Source organism: Dipodomys ordii, unplaced genomic scaffold (genome assembly GCF_000151885.1).
Source record: "Dipodomys ordii isolate 6190 unplaced genomic scaffold, Dord_2.0 Scaffold122, whole genome shotgun sequence".
Classification (NCBI taxonomy): domain Eukaryota; kingdom Metazoa; phylum Chordata; class Mammalia; order Rodentia; family Heteromyidae; genus Dipodomys; species Dipodomys ordii.
This window is the reverse complement of record NW_012267338.1, coordinates 6,802,592-6,821,486: the sequence shown is the minus strand read 5'-3', so window position 1 is coordinate 6,821,486 and position 18,895 is coordinate 6,802,592. Positions and strand designations below refer to the sequence as shown.

The following is an 18,895-nucleotide window of genomic DNA, read 5'->3' as shown; positions in this document are numbered from 1 at the left end:
AAATGGTATGGTTCATTTTGATAAAAATTGTGTGTTTTAGAGTGAATTTAGAACCTGAGGCCTAGGTGCAAGAAGTGATCAATAAAAATCTCTTTTGTGAGATTGCAGCTCCTCAGCCTAACTAAATTTGAGTAGTTGAAATTTAGTGAGATGTTCACTTAGAGTATTTCATGAATAGGTGATTTGAGATATACATAAAAATTGCTCAGTCTACTGCAAGAAGAGTTATTCTGCACATTCAGATACACATCTTACCATACGTTATTTTTCATGTAGTGTAATCATCTTAAAGACTTCTCTCCTTAACAGAGAGACTTTCAAAAGGAGGTTATATGGGCTTTGTATGAATTTTAGAAGTTGATGCCTAAAATTTGGAAACTCTATTTGAACTCCATTCCATTTTTTTTTAAATTAGAGTTGATCTGTTGCCTTTGTGAGAATAGAGGCTTCTATCTGGAATACAGTTGTCTGCCAATGAAGATAAATGATTCCAGGATATAAATCAATAATTTATTTGATTTCCTTCTCAAAGGTACTTATTTCAATACCAGAAACTAGCTGTTTTTCTTTTTCAATATGAGACTGGCCCCAGGGCTGAGTGAAGGAAAATAGAAAACTGATAGAAAATTATGTAGCACAGGAAGGCTGAGCCCATCTGATAATTCACAAGAGAATAGTTGCCAGTCATAAGAGAATATCAATTGCCCTGCTCAATACCCTTTTGCTGTTCTTCATTTGTTAGTGTTTACAATTAATTCCTTTTATTTCACATTGACTTTTCAGTCTTTTAAGCACATGATATAATCTGGCCAATACATTTTCAACTATAATTACGAAATCATAGTTGGGCTGGGACCCTATGGTTTACACCTATATTAGTAGCTCTTGGGAAGCTGAGATCTGAGGATTATAGTTGGAAGCCAACCCAGGCAGGAAAGTCCATAGGAATCTTATTTCCAGTTAATCGCAAAAATTCAAGTGGAAGAGCCCTAGCCTTCAGCAAAAACACTAAGGGATGGTGCCTTGGACCCTGAGTTCTCACCCCAGTACTAATATAAAAAACAAACAAACAAATAAACATACATACCTAGTTGGGTCAAAGTTCCAGACTTAGTTTTAATTTCTGCCTTGACTTCCACTCTAGCGTGAGGATGTGAATCTGTCTGCTAGTTAAGTGAGTGATTGTGCTCATCCACTGTACACTCAGTTTAATTTCCATTTTTCTTCTTGCAACTTTCAAATAGAAATGAGCACTTGATACTTTTTTTAGGCTACATGCTTGGTTCCCATTTGTTTCAGTCTGTTGTGATATACAATCATTATTATTGCTATTTGTCTACTTTTTGGCAATTCCATGTTCACAAACATCAATATTACTGACCCCACACACATATATACAGAAACACTCTATATCATATTTGCAGAACTATGTATGTAATTTTAATTTCATTTTATGTCATGAGAAACATTTTAAAGTATGAATTACATACTGTATAGAAAAATTAATTGCATGTACGTATTCAACAGACATGACCTAGAAAATGATTTCAAAGTAAAGACAAGGAAATACTGCACTAAGTTTTTTATTGTATGCAAGGAAAGTTTTTGGTGTACTGAAACTGAACACAAAAACATTCTTCTTCTAGTTAAAATTCAGAATAAGTTTTTATCACTCAGTACTCCTCTTTAAGTGGATGGATACAATTTAATCAAAAATTGATGTGCAAGTAGATATATACATATACATTTTCAAATAAGTTTTTTATTATGGAAATACTGTACAGAGAGGTTACAATCACATGAGCAAGGTAATGAGAGTACTTATACATTTGTGTTGTATGGGTGTGCATTCACAACTCCAGATTCTGAAAAGAGGAAATCAAGCCCCCACCCCTTGCAGGCCCACACAAAGTCTACCACAAGAAGCAGGTGTCGAAGGACTTTCTTCATCTAGATTACTTGTTGCATGATTGGGATCTGAGGACAACAGTAGTGGTTGTGTTACTATGACAACTGTGCCATGCTTCCAGAAACCAAGCTGAGGCCATCACTTAGATTTTCAGAATGCTCACTCCAACATGAGAACAGCACAAATGTTAAGAGCTACAAAAGTGTATATTTTTATCCAAACCTATGGATAAAATATGATACTTTGAAGAAGACTCTCCTATGCTTTATTTTTTTTATCAGAAAAGCACATTATTTAACAGTTTTCAATTACAATATGAAATAGATTAAGTATCATAGTTCAGGAAGTTGTCTTAAGAAGCCATTTCAGCTTAGGAGGTATAGTCAGCTTCCTAAAGAGAATACTTTTTTTCTACCCAAACTTAAATATGGTTTGTGTTTTGTGTTTTTGTTTTTGGTATCCAGACATACAGAACTACATAGAGAGAGATTTGGTTGATTTTGATGATAAAATAGCTGAACTGCTGCTCTGTTATATCCCGTGAAATCTCACATTGGCATTTGAGTTTCTGTGATGCTCATCATTCTCGCAATAATTTGCTCTAAATCTTAATTATTTTCTCTGTATATACCAAGCATGTTTGGCACCTGTAAAGACCTAATGGAGAATTGTTTTAGATTAAAAAGACTCTATAGCCAATGAATGATCTGATGCTAGAACTCCAGGGAAGAGGACTTGACTCTCTCTCTCCACTTCCATTTTTATCATTGTTTCCACACACCATACATCCCGAATCATACCTAAATCAATTTCTCAATCACTTCTTAGTATACATGTTCAAATATCCACTCTTTCCAGAACCTCTAAAATTAGAAATATAAAATCAGTGTGTAAAATATGAGAGTGCTAGTTTTACAAGCATTAGAATATTTTGAGGAGCAGGAGGAGGAGAAGGAGGAGGAGGAGGAGGTGGAGGGAAGAAAGAATAAGGAAAAATAGGAGAGGAAGAGGCAGAGAGAGAAGAGGAGGAGGAAGAAAAAAGGAGAAGAAGAGAAAGAAAGAAAAAGAAATAAAAAAGACAGAGAGAAAGAAAGAGAGAAAAAGAAAGAAGGAAGGAAGGAAGGAAGGAAGGAAGGAAGGAAGGAAGGAGAAGACAGCACATAGAAAATACACATACAATAAAACACATACAATAAAAATAGTCCAAATTTGGAAAGCCTTAAATTCATTTCTCATTTCTTCAAGCATGTATCATAAAAATCTCTTCTGGAAGGCATTTTCCATAGTGTGTAAGCAAGAGCAAGAAGGAACTCTTAGCGTAGGAAAAGTCAACCCTATACTTGACTTGGCTATACTTGACAATCACCATGGAGGCTGTTTGCAAACACTTGTGTCTTGGCCCTAGCCCCAAAGATAATGGTTTAATGAGCAACAGAACATAGGCTTTCCTTTCTTGAAGTTGTCTAATAATCCTCAGGTCTAACCAGGCTTGAGAAACTGGGAAGGAGAGAGGACTTTGTTGTAAGACCATAGTGTAAAGTAGACATTCTATTCACATCTTGGACTCAAAACTCAAGTTCTTGACGCCAAGCTGTAAAGACTTGATTGCACTGAATAAGATCCCAGGCTAGAGGGAGCAAAAGAGGCAAGGGAAGGTTGAGAGAGGAAGGCAGGCTCTACTATTTGCTTGAATTTCCCTCTCAGTAAATTCATCAAGCCCCTGGGTAGATCTGTGCTGTGCAGTTACATGATATGGAGGCCCTGCACTCTTCAAATCCTTTCCCCTGTCTCTGCCAATTAATCTGCTCAGACTGAGCGAGGCCAGCCTCCTAAGAGAAGTAGAGGAACTCAGGCTTGAATGAATTACAAATCTCTCTGGGAAAACCCAGGGGAATGTGCTGTACATGGCAAGCCCAGGATGGCAGGGAATAAAAGGCAGGTCTCTTTGTATAATTACAGCCTGGACAATAGCGGCCTGTCTGTGAGATGACCAGAGTGACTAGAAGGCTGTCCTCCCCACACCAACATAGAAGGCAGATGTGAAACCAGAAAAGCATGGCCAGACAGCCACCTTTTTTCCCCCTACTTTTTTGCTCTGTCAGATTCTTGAGGCCCACTTTGAATAGGGAGACGTGACAGTACATGCCCCTCAGTTGACTCTTGATTTCCTGAGCCTGTGCAATGAATGAGCACAAACTTGGTCCCCGAAGACAACAGAAATATATGTGTGACTCTTTCTGGAGACTGGTAGTCTGAAATCCAACAGAGCCAACCTCCCCTTCCTTTAATGACTCCACAAAAACATCCTGTTCTTGTCTCTTCCCTCTCGCTTCTCCTGGCTGTGCTAGCATTCCTCGGCTTGTGGCCCCACCATGGTAACTCCTCCCTCTGTCTTCACATCACTTCCCCTTCTTTGTCTTCTCTATAGTCTTTCACAAAGAAGCCGTTGCTGGATTTGGGGCACATTTGGGTATCCTGGGGTGGTCTCCATCTTACTACCCTTATATAGAAGAGGTGTACAAAGATCTTCTTGTCAAAAAGGTCATGTTCATAAGTTCTAAGAACTTGAACATGGACTATTTTTTTTCTTTTTTGGAAGGGAGCATTAATAAGCCCACTACAATCACCAAGCCTGTATCGAGATGGTACCAATGGAAGGTGATGGTGAAGACAGTGAGTAGAAGTGGGAGACATTAAAAGGAAAGGCATTTACCTTGCTGGTTTTCCTTATTTGGCCTGTATTTAAGCCGTCAGTGGAAGTATTCCCTAATGTTTTTTTATAAGCCTTCTGGAGCCTCCCAGCAATCTGCTAGGTTGTACTCTGAGCCAGAGACAAGAAGAGTCACCAAACTCTGGGTATTGATTATGTTCCTCTTGTGCACAGCATTGTTGCCAACCCTGCACAGAAACAGTCATGCCATCTCAGAGGGACCGGAAAATTCTCCTGGCCACATTTCTCCTGCAAATTCTTTTTCTACATAGTTGCCAAAGCCAAACTAAAACAGCCAGTGCAATCAAAGCTCTTCACTTTACAATTTGCTCTACTGTACACATGTAAGTGCCCCCCCAAACACACACACACACACACACACACACACACACACACACACACACTTATTTTTGCTTGGCCTAGCAACACAATGGGAATGTAAACAAGTTGTTAATGCACTCACTCTCAGTTGGCTTCCCAGATGGCTTAAGTTCAATAGATTTTTTTCCCCCTGATTTCCTCAGCTTCTTCTAGCAAGTGCTAAACAGCCATTATGCCTTTTCCTGCACATTGAGATTCATCTGCAACCACGAAACTGCCTCCAAAGTGCTTCAATTTTGCATGAGCGCTAAGCTGGGGACTGGGAGACATTACCAGTGCTGAAGGCCCAGATCATTAGAAAGAGCATGTAAATCCTCTGAACCAGAAATAAAAAGTGCAGAGATTTCCTTTGTGAAGTCACAACTGCAGCTTTATGTAAAGCATGAACCTTTGGTGAGATTTTATGAGGTCCCTTTTTACCTTCTCAATTTTATTTGCACTTTTTCATGGTTTTTTTTTCTGTCTTTTTTGCATCAGCATAGGTGTTTTAATTTTTCAAAGCAGTGAGCTTTACATCAGGAACATATGAGATTGTAGTCATTTTCCACCATTATTTTCCTTCTAAAACTCCAGGTTTCTTAATAATATTCTATGCTAGACACTGGTGGCTACCTCTAATCTGGCTTCTCAAGAGGCTGAAATCAGAGGATCATGGTCCTGAAGTCAGCCCAGGCAGCAAAGTCCATGAGACTCTTCTGTCCAATAAACTACTCAGAATAACTGAGAAGTGGCACTTTGACTCATATGATAGAGTGCTAGACTTGAGCAGAAGAAGTTCAGGGAGAGTGCCCAGGCCCTGAGTTCAAGCCCCAGGACCAATGTGTGTGTGTGTGTGTGTGTGTGTGTGTGTGTGTGTATTCTATTTTAAGGTACTGATGAAGGACCCTCTGCATGATAGGTTTGTAAAACAAACCTGAGAACCCACGGAATAGCAAGAAACTTGGAGACATTGGCTGACATTGAAGAGATAAGAACAGGCCAGGTGCTGGTGAGTTACTCCCACAGTCCTAGGTACTTGGGGAAGCTGATATCTGAGGATCATGGTTCAAAGTCAACCTAGTCAGAAAAGTTTATGAGACTCTGTTCTCCAATTAACCAGCAAGAGGATGGAAATGGTAGACCTCTAGTCTTGAGTGGGAAAAGCCATTTTAGAGCATAAGGCCTTTGGTTCAAATCCTAGTACCGGCATACACACTCACACATACATAAACACACACACACACACACACACACACACAAGCACACATGCAAGCATACAAGATATATATGAAAGATAGAAACCTTTATTGTTTAAGATGTAGTTCCTTTAGATGAAATATTTGTTCAAGTGTTAGAACATGAAGTGAAACTGAAGTTGACTCTAAGGAGACAGTCTGAATCACTAAACAGGAAGAAGTAATTCTAGTCTTCTCACTTTTCAGTAGATCCATCCCTAGAAGTCATGTGTGTGTAGATTTCAAGGTGAACATACTTTTATCAGCCCTTGATCTGCTTCTACCTCTGTTCTCCTCCCAGTCTGCTCATCAGGTATTCCAGTTGCAAATTGAAAGCCTGCCTATGGCCTACTGGAGCAGTCGCTGGAGGTTGGCGGGGATGGGCTGACACCCTGAAAGCCTGCAGCGTCGCACATGCTGTGGCACTGAGCCAAACCCCACTACTCAGATTGCCACAAAAAGCACCAAGGATGGAAAGGTTCCCTTCTTCTTGGAAGACTACCTTTACAAAACATTTTTTCAGTTATAAAACCTTTTTTAAAAATCTATCCTATAACAAAAAAAGGTCCTTTTACAGGATATTCTTAATTATTTCTCTTTTGCATGTATGTATGTAATAGGCAAGGCTAGGATTCTGGGAGTGAAAAAATCTGGTTTATCATTGCATAAGCAAGTGGAATCTAACAACTTTAAGTAAGTAGGCTGATAATAAGAGAAGAAGTAAGTGCCTTTTAACTCCTAGGTAGAAAGACAATGCTAGGTGACTCATATGCATATAAATGGAGGGGAGGAGGCCAGGCACCTCTGTGTACTGTCTATATGATGTGTCCTTCTGCTGAAACACAGTTTGGCTTTTCAGCCTGGCGTACATGGCCACTAACTAGAGTGTTGCTATCCATTAATTTCCCTTTGCTGAGCACAAAGCTAATCATGACCATGTCATCATCTTTATTCATGCTAGTATCATTGCATTAAGCATTTTATTTGTCTGTCATGGGGCGTGAACCCAGGGCTCTGGGCACTGTCCCTGAGCTCTTTCTCAAGGCTAGTGCTCTATCATTTTGACCCACAGCTCTACTTCTGGTTTTCAGGTGGTTAATTGGAGATAAGAGTTTCACAGACTTTCCTGATTGAGCTGGCTTTGAACCATGATGCTCAGAACTCAGCCTCCAGAGTAGCTAGGATTACAGATGTTAGCCGCCACCTCCCTTCAAACATTACTCTTAATGATCACATACTTCATGACTCTAACTGAATGTGCCACATTGTTTGTTTCCATCTTCTGCTTTTAGAAACTGTCTATCCATTACAGAATGTCTTTGGAAAAGAATATGTTTATGTGGTATATATGTGTGTGTGTGTGTGGTAAAAGAGAGATAAAGAGAGAGAGAGAGAGAGAGAGACCAAAACTTTGCCTGGAGATATAAACAGACATATGCTGTAGCTATTTGTCCAGTTGGCAATATTATACAGCTTTACAAATACCTTAGAAAAATGGTGAAATTGTAAAAACAACAATAATGACAACAATAATTTTTCTTTTTCTTTGCAATGCAAGAGTAGAAAGCTGTGAACACATGTCAAATTACAAACAATACACAGAATCCATTATCACTCTTCTAGTATTTTGTTGTTGTTGTTATTGTTTTGTTGGCCATAGGGCTTGAACTTGGGGCCTGGGCATTGTCTCTGAGTTTTTGTGCTCAAGGATAGTGCCCTACCAATTTGATCCACAGCATCACTTGCCGTTTTCTGGTGGTTAGTTTTCTGAGTGGGCTGGCTTTGAAACATGATCCTCATATCTCAGCCTTCTTAGTAGCTAGAATGAGAGGCACCCAGCTTGTTTTGCTTTTTTGTTTTTTGTAATTTATGTATCTCTTGTAAATCATTCAATGTGTTTGACTTTAAGAGAATGATTGTAGTGAGTAGACACTATGACCTAGAATTTCACACCAATTTATTTGTTCAGCGTTTATGATGGAAATGATATTATGAAAATATTGTGGACCTATCATTTTGAAAATAGTATTTTTTCGCATAGAAAGTAAATTCTTCTCCGTTCTTTAACATTTTAAGCATAATATTTACGAGAAAAACTGCTTAAATATGCTTAAATATTTGAAAGTCCACAGAATTAATAACAAATTCCTTTCTATGTACCAATTTTTTTTAAGTTTTAATAAGAGCTAAATATCGTCATGGTCAAAAACCTCCAAAGAATTATGAGACTTGTTAGGCATTTTCTTTACCCACTTACCTACTATCTACTAGGCACTGAAAATCTACAAAGATCTATGTTGTCTTTATCATTGTAGGATTGATGAATTTGTAAGAATATTTACATATCACAAAAAAGATAGAATGGCACAAACAAAATATAGTGGCTAATTGATTTAGAACTTCTTGTGTTCAAACTACATTTCTAATTTAACTAACTTTATCTGCATGAGCTGGCCTTGAACTCTGATCTTCCAGATCTCAGAATCCTGAGGAACTAGGATTATAGGCCAGGCCACCAGGGCCCAACATGCTTTTATTTATCCTGATCGCAAAGATACAAAATGTAACTTGGACAAAATTATACTCATAATACAGAAAATATACCATTCATTTCAACTCCTGATTTGCACAAAAATAATTTCCTGTAGATCAGGTCGCTTCTGTATGAAACATGACATTGAAATTTAAAGAAAATATTTCAGAGAATTTGGAAATTGTATGTATGAACAAGGTATTCCTTTGCTTCTGTAGTTTACTGTAAGATAACTTTATGTAAGATAACCTACATCTTGATTGTAAAGTACTGCCTTATGAGGTATCATATTCAGGTTATTATAGTGAGAGTTAAAGGCTGCTAAAATAATTATCAGTTTTTCCTACGATATGACATCCTTTTAAATAAATAATGACAAGGCATTTTGTGATTCGATTTACATTAAGACATCTAGAACTGATATGTTTCATATTTTAGATCATATTAGTGAAGACTAATAGGATTAGTCTGTGAATGAAAGCATGAAAAAGAGACCACACTAATTCAATAAGGCATTGTAATATATTCCAGAACACCCTTACCTGCAACTTTGTACATTTCCCACCAACTCATGTCCCAACTGTGAATGTCCTGTAATGAGATTTGGCAGAGCGCTGCAGCTCTTCTGTCATTAGAGAGATTGCTAGAGGAAGCTAAATTGACAGGTCTGCACAACATGATGTCTTCAAACTTCCCTTTACCATGAGAAAGATAAAGTTATTGCAAGGAATGAGAATTGCAGCTCAGGCTTACATAAAATCTAAGTTTAGTGTTGGCTTAAGATATTTTTTAGTGAAACATTCAGAGTACTATCAAAAGCTATAAAAGATGCCCTCATTTGTGTGTGTGTGTGTGTGTGTGTGTGTGTGTGTCTGTATGTCTGTGTGTTTGTGTGTCTATGTGTGATTACTGGGCTTGAACTCAGGGACTGTGAATTGTCCTTTAGCTTTTCCTCTCAAGGCTAGCACTATATAACTGAAGCCACAGTTCTATTTCCAACTTTTGATGGTTAATGGGAAGATAAAAGTCTCACAGAATGTTTGGCACAGGTTGCCTTAGAATCACAATCCTCAGATCTGAGCTTCCTGATTAGCCAGGATTATAAACATGGGCTACCAGTATCTCATTTAGGATGATCACTTTTAAAATATGTTTTATTAGGAGGTGTTAAGTTTTGAGTCTCATCTAAACAACAAGATACTTGTATAAAACAGCTGTACAAGTTTTGATCTAGTTTACATTGGTGCAACTTAATATCTCTGATATTAGTAGACTTGCTTCAGTACCTGTGACTTAGGTTTCTGTGGAATATAGATATCATTGTAAAGTAATTATACAATAGGATTCATCATGTATTTGTGATCACTTTATAATAATATCCTAGAAAAATAGGACCAGGGATTTAGCTTAAAGGTAGAGTTCTTGCCAAGCACACATAAGGTCCTGAGTTTGACTTTTAGCACAGCAAAAAAGAGAAGTAGCTTCAAAGAATACTGTTTGTGTTTATGATTCTGGCCACTATTTTGAAAAAAAGATTTTTTTTGCTGATGGTAAAGGTATAAACATCGATTGCCATGTTATGCTGCAGTATTCATGTATGACTTCACAGAGATCCAATCAGAAAGCTGCATTTGCATCTGTATGTCTATATTTATTTGCAACTCCCTGCTAAGAAGTGCAAGCTCATGTGCTACAAGATTCTTGCTATCACATGCTAATTACTTTCTTGCACTCACTCTCCCAAACCACAATGAATCTTATTAGAGAAGCAAATCACTGCAAACTTCAAACAGCATGCATCTTTGAGATGCCACTATTAAAGGAAGCGCTATGATGGGAAATCTTTGATGTTATCAGCTATGATGGAAACTACACATTTGTATTTTCATAAATCCGGTAGATTGCAGCCTCTCCCCCACCCTTAAATAACCTGAAACCAATTTCAAGTTCCCAAATGCTCTTCAAAGCAGCCTGACTTGGAAGTGATGTTGATGGTATTTCAAATTTCAAGGAAGCTTTTCTGTTTGTTTCCATCTCAAGACTTCAAGCAGACTTGAAATTTCACTTTCAGAGAGAAAAAAAAGTAGGACCAACTTTTACCTAAACACTAAGCTGGGGTCTAATGAGCAAAATATTGTTATGTCACGAATTTACTTGTGTGTGTTACCACGTAGCTGAGTTTGAATAATGCAGCTGATTGTAGGGAATTCGAAGTTTGAGTGTTTAGACTCTTCATGTTGCGGTTCTTTCTTGTTCTGCGCTGTTGACCAAAGATTGGAATGTAAACTCTAAGCCAATATAAACTCTAGGCCATGTGACAAAACAAATGTACACAACTGTGATTCACCCATCTCCTCCTGAATGAGGTGTCTGTGAAGCTGAAGGCAAAATTCAGTGTGTGTTTTTAACTTCAGAGCCCACAAGAAGCCTGGACCACATAAGTCAGAACATTCATACTATGAATAGCTGCTGCTGTAGGAGAGTTGGGTCTGTGGCTTCTTAAAAGGCTTCAGACTTGTGGGCTAAAATATACAGTGGACCGAGTGTGGCTGCAGTGGCATTTAATTTGGTTTCCTGTAATTGCTTTTAAGTAAAAAGGGGGATGAAACCTGAGGTTATATCATCTGGGGATGCAAAATATTTGTATGTGGTTTTCATATCCTGAACCCGTTTGTTGCTGTTCTGCGTTTTAGAAAGGACCACTCTTGTTCGAAGGAAATATACACTGACTGTTTATCAGGCCTTTGGTGACTGTAAATTTCTGGTATGCAACTTAAAGGAAGAGTTTTGTTTCCAGTAACTGAATTTCTGCACGAGAAGGGAATATATAAACAAGTCACACAGGCAAAAGAACATTAAACACCAGGGGATAGGGGGAAAAGGTAAAAGGGAGGGAAAAAAGGAGACGGGAGTTAGAGGAATTGTACCCCCTCCTCCCACAGACATAGATCTCCAAATACTGAGGTGATGAGAAAAACTGCAATAGGGTAAAAAAAAGAGATAGGGCCTAAAAAAGAGAGATCAAAGAAGGACTACTTGCTAGTAATACTAGCAAAGATTCCAAACTTTGTTGTGAAAATTATTGTGATAATTGGATCTTAGCTAAAATAATATTTTCATTTTTCCCTAGAAGAGTGAGGAGTTGGGATATACCATTTGCTTATAAAATTTTATTCTGGATTTTTTTATGAGTCTAGAAGAGTTGTTCATTTTCACAAGTTTAAAATAACTTTAATATATTTCATAAACTTTGGACCAGACAATTGTCTCCTCTGAAATCTTGTTCTGCTTTAGAATTACAAAGTCCATTTTCCTAGGCTCCGGTGTGGGGCCTAGTAATTTCTATGGCCAAAATACCATCAGCACTTGGCATAAAATACCATTTATTTTCTCACGAGACAGTAGCTACTTCTGTTAATTTCCCAGGATATTCTTACTCAGCTGAACATATGTTAGAAAATGTTATGGTTTACCATGTTTTAGAATTTCCAGAAGGCATACTTCTGTCACCTACAATCAAACGTTTTTTTCTTTAAATATAACTTTATGAAGCTTGTATAAACTCTAAGGAAATGATATATATACTCATGTGTTTGCACAGCTATATATATATATGCACACTCATGTATCTATCTCAAGAGGTATATCTGACCATAATAAATATTATCTGAAAATACTTCATCAATGTCCATGACTATTAAGGAACAAAGCCAGAATCTTGTTAAACACTGTGATCAAAAAAGCCCCAATGTAACATGAATTAGAATTACTTGGAGGGACTGTTAACATTCCATGAGTTGATAACTCCAAACCGAAATTTCTTCCCTAAGGATTCTGGGGGCAGACTGAGTGCGCACATTTCCAATAGATCCCTGGGGATCGTTCTGAAACAGTTCTAGGAGCCATGTGTTGAGAACTGGTCTGTGAGGCTGAGCAATCTGAACTATTCCTGTCTCTACCATGGTCTCATGTCACTATTTCTTGTGTCCAGAGCTTACTGTTTTTCACTTGGATTCTCAGCTTCTAGTTTTCTTTCTTACTTCTTTCTATATTACTATCCCTCTCTCCAAACTAACTTACATTGAATCCTCCATGCTAAACTGAGTTTTCTTGCTATTTGCTCTTTCCCTTATGAATCTCCTTGGCAACACTGAACAACAGTATAACTCATTGTTAAAATCAGCCCTCTTCACAATGCATTGCTGACCTTAGCACAGTTCATGGAGAGTGATCATTATTCTGCTTTAGTTCCCAAGTGCCTACCACCATTATCTTTTCAAGTCACTAATATTAATTTTATTCAAAGAATAAGTGAATCTTTGATCATATAAAATAATATTTTTCGCAGTGAACTCCAAGAAATGGAAACAAAAGATTTTTGTTGTTGTTGCTGCTGTTTCTGTTGTCTTTGCCTTTTGTCTTGTTTGTTCATTTATCTGACTTTGGGAGGGTAAGAGAGGGGGGAAAGAAAAGGTGGGCAAATGGTGAACAAATATAGCAGTGGTACTCACTAGACACTATGTGGAAAATGAACTATACAACTTGTGGGTGGGGACAGGAGGAAAAATCTGGGAGAGAGTGAGGGAAAGAGTGATATGGTCCAGAAAGAAATGTAATTGTTACCTGACTTATGAAACTGTAACCCTCTACACATCACCTCTACAATAACAATAACAAACTATATTAAAAATAATAAGTAAGTAAATGGATAGAGTAGAAGGCAATTCACTTTATCATTCTTACTGTGTCTATACTTGGCCTCAAACAAATTCTCTTGTCTTCTTGGTTTTCTGCTAGTTCTCTTCATGGACATTTCATTCTGGAAATGTGTCTATTCAGTCTCCAGGAGAGCTGGCATTTGCCCACATAGATTACTCAGATCATGTCTCTTACTCAGTGGAAAAACGTACACTGAAAAACAAATCTCTGAAATAGCCACAATACCTTAAGATAAATATCCCTGAAATGATAATCCCATGTTTTTTTTTAATGTTTGTTATTCAGGATTGTATAATACTGTGAAATAAATTCCAGTTCTTTCAGTGTTGTAGTTGGAGGCATTTTATCTTTAACAGGACATTGCAAATACAGAGACACAGTTGGCTTTCATGTTATTAAGCATGGAAACATTGAAATCATATTTCTTTGAGTAGGATGCATACTAGAGGTTTGTCAACTGAGGCTGGCATTTATTTTAAGAAAAAAGTATGTGCTAGTACAATTGAAACACAACTGTTCATTGTTAAATTATCACTATGATGATTAGTTTATTTTCTCTTGTCCTATGTGAATAAGTAGAACAATGTAGCCATTATAAAGCTATTAACAGTGCCAGGCTATCTTAATTACAACCTATATAACTGAAGCAGAATCCTTAGAAGATGTGAAATAGAAGAATACATTTGAATATACTATATGGGGGAAACACTCATTATATAGAGTCCTAGGTCCACTTCACTTTCATCGTTAGCTGAATCTATAAGATTCGAAATAGCAAATCAAAGAATGAAAAAAAAATGGTTGAAGCAAAGTGAATGGAGCCAAAGGAAAGCCAGAGGATGAGAGACAAAGTGTTGATCTATGACATCCATAAGGATCATTTAGGGGAAAACACATGGCGTGTTTTGTGGTTCTCAGTACAAGTCTTCTCTTGACTGAGTCTTCCTTCTTCTCCTCAGGTCTCATTGTGCGGGAAGTGAGCATTGAGATTTCAAGGCAGCAAGTAGAAGAACTCTTTGGGCCCGAAGACTATTGGTGCCAGTGTGTGGCCTGGAGCTCTGCGGGCACCACAAAGAGCCGGAAGGCCTACGTGCGCATTGCCTGTGAGTCGCTGCCCATGCACAACTTGGGTTCAGGACCTGATGCAAATGTAGGAAAGATTAAGAGTGGGGTGGATCTGCCATCAAAAATTTAAACAAACAACAACCCTGGTCAAATTTCCTGGGTAAAGACTTTTCCCCGCATTCAAGCTACCTATTCCCTTTCCGTCACTTTTAAGACACTGAGTGTTTTCCTCTAAGAACTTGAAAGAACCAATGCTTCTTCCAAAACAATTGCATCCCCTCACCCCACAAATTTGCTGGCAATCAGTACAGGGGAGAAACAAGCATATTCCTTTCTTGAGTTGAGTCTGCCAGTCTCCTAGGATAATGGTGAATAGTGGTCCCACTGGAAACAGAGATATCTGAGGTCAAGATTCTCTGTTTGCTTTGGAACTGTTCTAGTGGTTGGAACACACCAGGTCCTGTTTTCTCAAGTGCCTCACAGTACAAAGAGTGTATGAGGTGGGGTGGGGTGGGGAAGTTTGTAATCCAATCAGTGTCAGTACATGTTTTGGACAAAGTGACAGATGTTTGTTCATTGACAGCCTTCTCCAAGCCCTTGATGGGCTCATTTGTACATGATCTCCAAGAAGGATAAGTTTTCTGCTCTTACACAATCTTTTGAGTGAGCACTGTTCACCTCCGGAAGAAGAGAGTCCCTCCCACCCATCCTAGGGTTCCATGTTGAGAAAGTTGCTCATGTAAGAGGCCACAACTGAAATTCAGGTGTTTTATTCTGTGAATCTCTTCCCATTTCTATATTTCACTAAGTTCCATTTTGTAATTAACACCCTCTCTACCATGTCACTGAGTCTCAGTTCTGACTCAGAAACAGCCCCGAATTTCCACTTACCTCTCACATCTCTTCTCCTTCCTCTAGATTGAACAATCACAAACCCTTCCTAGGCCCCATGGCTCAAGTCTTTTCTCTGTTCATTTCTTCCACCATGCTATCACCACTGATGTCTTCCTAATAATAGAGGTCTTATTTCCCTGCCACCATCATTTCCCACATCACAGAGACTTGTGGTATTAAAATCAAAATTCCTTAACAAAATACCAGACACAGAGCAGCTTAAACCAACAAAAATTGCTTCCTTGTGGCTTTGAAAGCTAGAAGTCCAACATCAAGATTTCAGCCAACTTGGGTTTTCCAGTGGCTTTGCTCCATGGCTTGCAGATGGAACCTTCTCATTAAATCTCATGCCCTCTTCCCCTGTGCACACATCTCCAGTGTTTGTGCATCCAAATTTCCTTTTCTCATAAGGACATGCATCAAATTGGGTGAGAGCCTGTCCTAACAACCTCATTTTAAATGAGTTACCTCTTTAACTGTCTTATTCCCAAATATAGCCACAGCCGGAAGTACTGAGGGTTAGTGATTCAACATAAGAATTGAGGGAAGGAGGTAGGCACTGGTAGCTCGGGCCTATAATTCTAGCGACGCAGGAGGCTGAGATCTGAGGATCAAGGTTCAAAGCCAACCCAGGCAGGAAAGTCTGTGATACTCTTATCTCAAAGCAATGACCAAAAAGCCAGAAGCGGAACTGTGGTTCGAGTAGTAGAATACTAACCTACAGCAAGAGTTCAGGGACAGCACCCAGGCCCTGAGTTCAAGTCCCAAGGAAAAAAAAGAGTTGTTGAGGAAAAGGATAAAGCTCAGCTTTTATCAACTACATTTCATTGTCTACATGTCCAACCCGTGTTTCCAGTTATGGCCACTAAAGATTTCTAAATGCTGGATTGCCTAAGTTAGAAATATTCTCATTCCCAGGTCTCTCAACTATTGTTATTGCCTAAGGGTTTCACCTGTGCCTGACTTTCCTTCATAATTATAAAAAAAACAAACAATGAGTGTTTATTCTGTTCTTGGACAGTGTGTTGAGTATAGAGTCTAGATGCTAGTGAAGAAAGTCCAACTCTCATTATAAATCATATACGTCATTATAAATAATGATTAAGTATGAGCACACTGTGTTCTGAAGTAAAACAAAGTGGAAAAATGGAATCTTTGATAAGAGGGAGAGTGGTCAAGGGAAGATTTCCTGAGGAAGCTGACAACTGAATCCATCTACAAAGCGGGTCAGATAGAATAAAAGAACAAGAGTTTGTATTATGAGATGTTTAGGAAGAGAGGTAAAGAAGGGTCAATCATTTGAGCCTTTTGCAGAACCTGAGCTCTTGGAAGGATTTCTATGAGATGTTCAAATCATTCCTTCCATAGGGATGCAGGATAGTATTTGTATTAATTTTTGGAGAGTTTGTCCATCCTTCTAACACAATGCTTGGCCAATTTGGGCCATATTAATTTTATTGCAATGTTGTGTCTCATGCCAGTCAGTTCTTTGAGAGCTCAGATTCCATGTTAAATAACTTTCTATCTTTGCAGAGCTTAGGAGGCTAGAACATCCTAGATGATGAGTTAAGATTTTTGATAAATAATTCTGTGTTGTTTATTATTAAAATTGCTATTAAAAATCTTTGTTCTCTTTAAGTGGATTCTCTGTGAAATCGTTAAGAGGAGAGAGCATCATGCAGGAAGAGTTAACTTCAGATGATTACCCCTTAAGATTTGGGGATGTTAGATGGAGACAGGTTGGGGCACAGTAGGGTGGGGAAGGGGGATTGAACTGTAGTGAGAATGCAACAAAGGACAAGTTTAGGAGGCCTGGAGTTTGAACAGTGTTTCAGTGTTGTTCCACCTGGAGGCTCAGGAGATGAACAGGCTTTTATTCTGGCACATGGACTAGATGATGGATGTAGACTCCTTTCATCTCTCCCCACCAGCCTGTGTGCTCCGGATCAAGGCAGCCTTTCTTCATCCAAGGGCAATTCCAGGAAAGAGGAGACAGCCTTCCAGCTTTGCCAAAACATAGGATCAGGCCTCAAGGAAACCTCCATAGTCTATTATCTCATCCACTAAAATCCTTCTGTCACAGATCATGAGACTCTGTGTTCTTATTATTAAGAAAGATAACATCACTCATCTTTTAAAAATGTATTGGTCAAAGTTTTAAAGGAATTCAAAATCACCTTTAAATGATAAGGTGAAGGGATATGGTTAGAATATTTCCCTTTATGGTTCATTTCTATGTATTCATTAATATCAGGTAAAATAAATATTTGAAACTGCAGTCTACCCACAGTGCAAAATTGACTTGCCTGAAGCAAAAGTTAAGGGTGGCATAGTTCCAAACCATGGATTCCTAGTTAATACATGTTCAGTTATCATTCATTTTTAGAAAAGATTGTGGTGCTGATTTCATGTATTATATATATATATAATATGTGTGTATATATATATCCTTATTCTAAAATTATATATATATATATAAATTATATATATAACCCCCAAAATTATATATATATATAACCCCATATTTCTTTTTAATTTTATATTCTATAAATGCTTACATTTAATTTATGGCTTTTAAACACAGCTTGATACTTTCTTTTTTTAATTTATATATTTTTATTGTAAAGATACTGGTCAGAAGGTTTACAGTTACATGAGTAAGGTAATGAGTCCATTTCCCATCGAGCATTGTTACCCCCTCCTTTGTTTTTGCCCTACCATCCCTTTCCTCCCAACCACTCCAACTCCTCCCTCCCCCCCATTGTAAATTTCAGCATAGTGTCTTGTACATCTCATGGTTACAATGGGTCAACCTGTATCCTTGTTTCAGCAATTTGTTATTTCCCTTCTCCTCCCCAAATTAGAAAAATGTATATACAAGATTCAGGGCACCAGAATCAAATACAGTGAAAATAGGGGTTATACCATGGGGGAAGAACATACAAAAGAAACAAAAAAATCACATAGTACATTATAAATACATTATAAACAATAGCAAGAAAGATAAAACCACTCGTGTCCCTATTTTGGGGTTCATTTTGCTTAGCATCATCTTATATGGTCATATATACATAGTTTTTGACCTTCTGTTTGTCCTAGACATATACTAGTTATTGCAAATAAGGGAAACCATGGGACCTATGTTTCTTTAGGCCGGGCTTACAATACTTCCAAAGGCTATTTACAAATTCAGTGTGTTAACCTATCAATAGTCCAACCTCATTCTTCAATGAAATAGAAGAAGCAACCCAAAAATTCATATGGAACAATAAAAGACCCCAAACAGCAAAAAACAATCTTTAGCAGAAAGATATTTCCAAATAATAAGAAAATCACCATACCTTTGTCCCTCAAGGGTTTACCTATAACTCATGATTCACTGAACTCACATATGTGTGATCCGGAACACCATCCTGCGTGTAAAGATTGGTTCTTGTTGATGCATATTGTGATGCAATTGTTTGTTTAAA

At 38.0% G+C, this 18,895-nt stretch overlaps 1 protein-coding gene across 2 annotated transcripts in view; it reads left to right on the top strand.

Moving 5' to 3' along the window:
* Positions 1 to 18,895, top strand: part of Unc5c (unc-5 netrin receptor C) — a 330,146-nt gene that overhangs the window by 208,053 nt on the left and 103,198 nt on the right. For both annotated transcript variants that reach the window (XM_013029730.1, XM_013029729.1), the window contains exon 3: positions 14,426 to 14,569. In XM_013029730.1, coding sequence (XP_012885184.1) covers positions 14,426 to 14,569 — 144 coding nt within the window. The remainder of the gene's footprint in view (positions 1 to 14,425; positions 14,570 to 18,895) is intronic.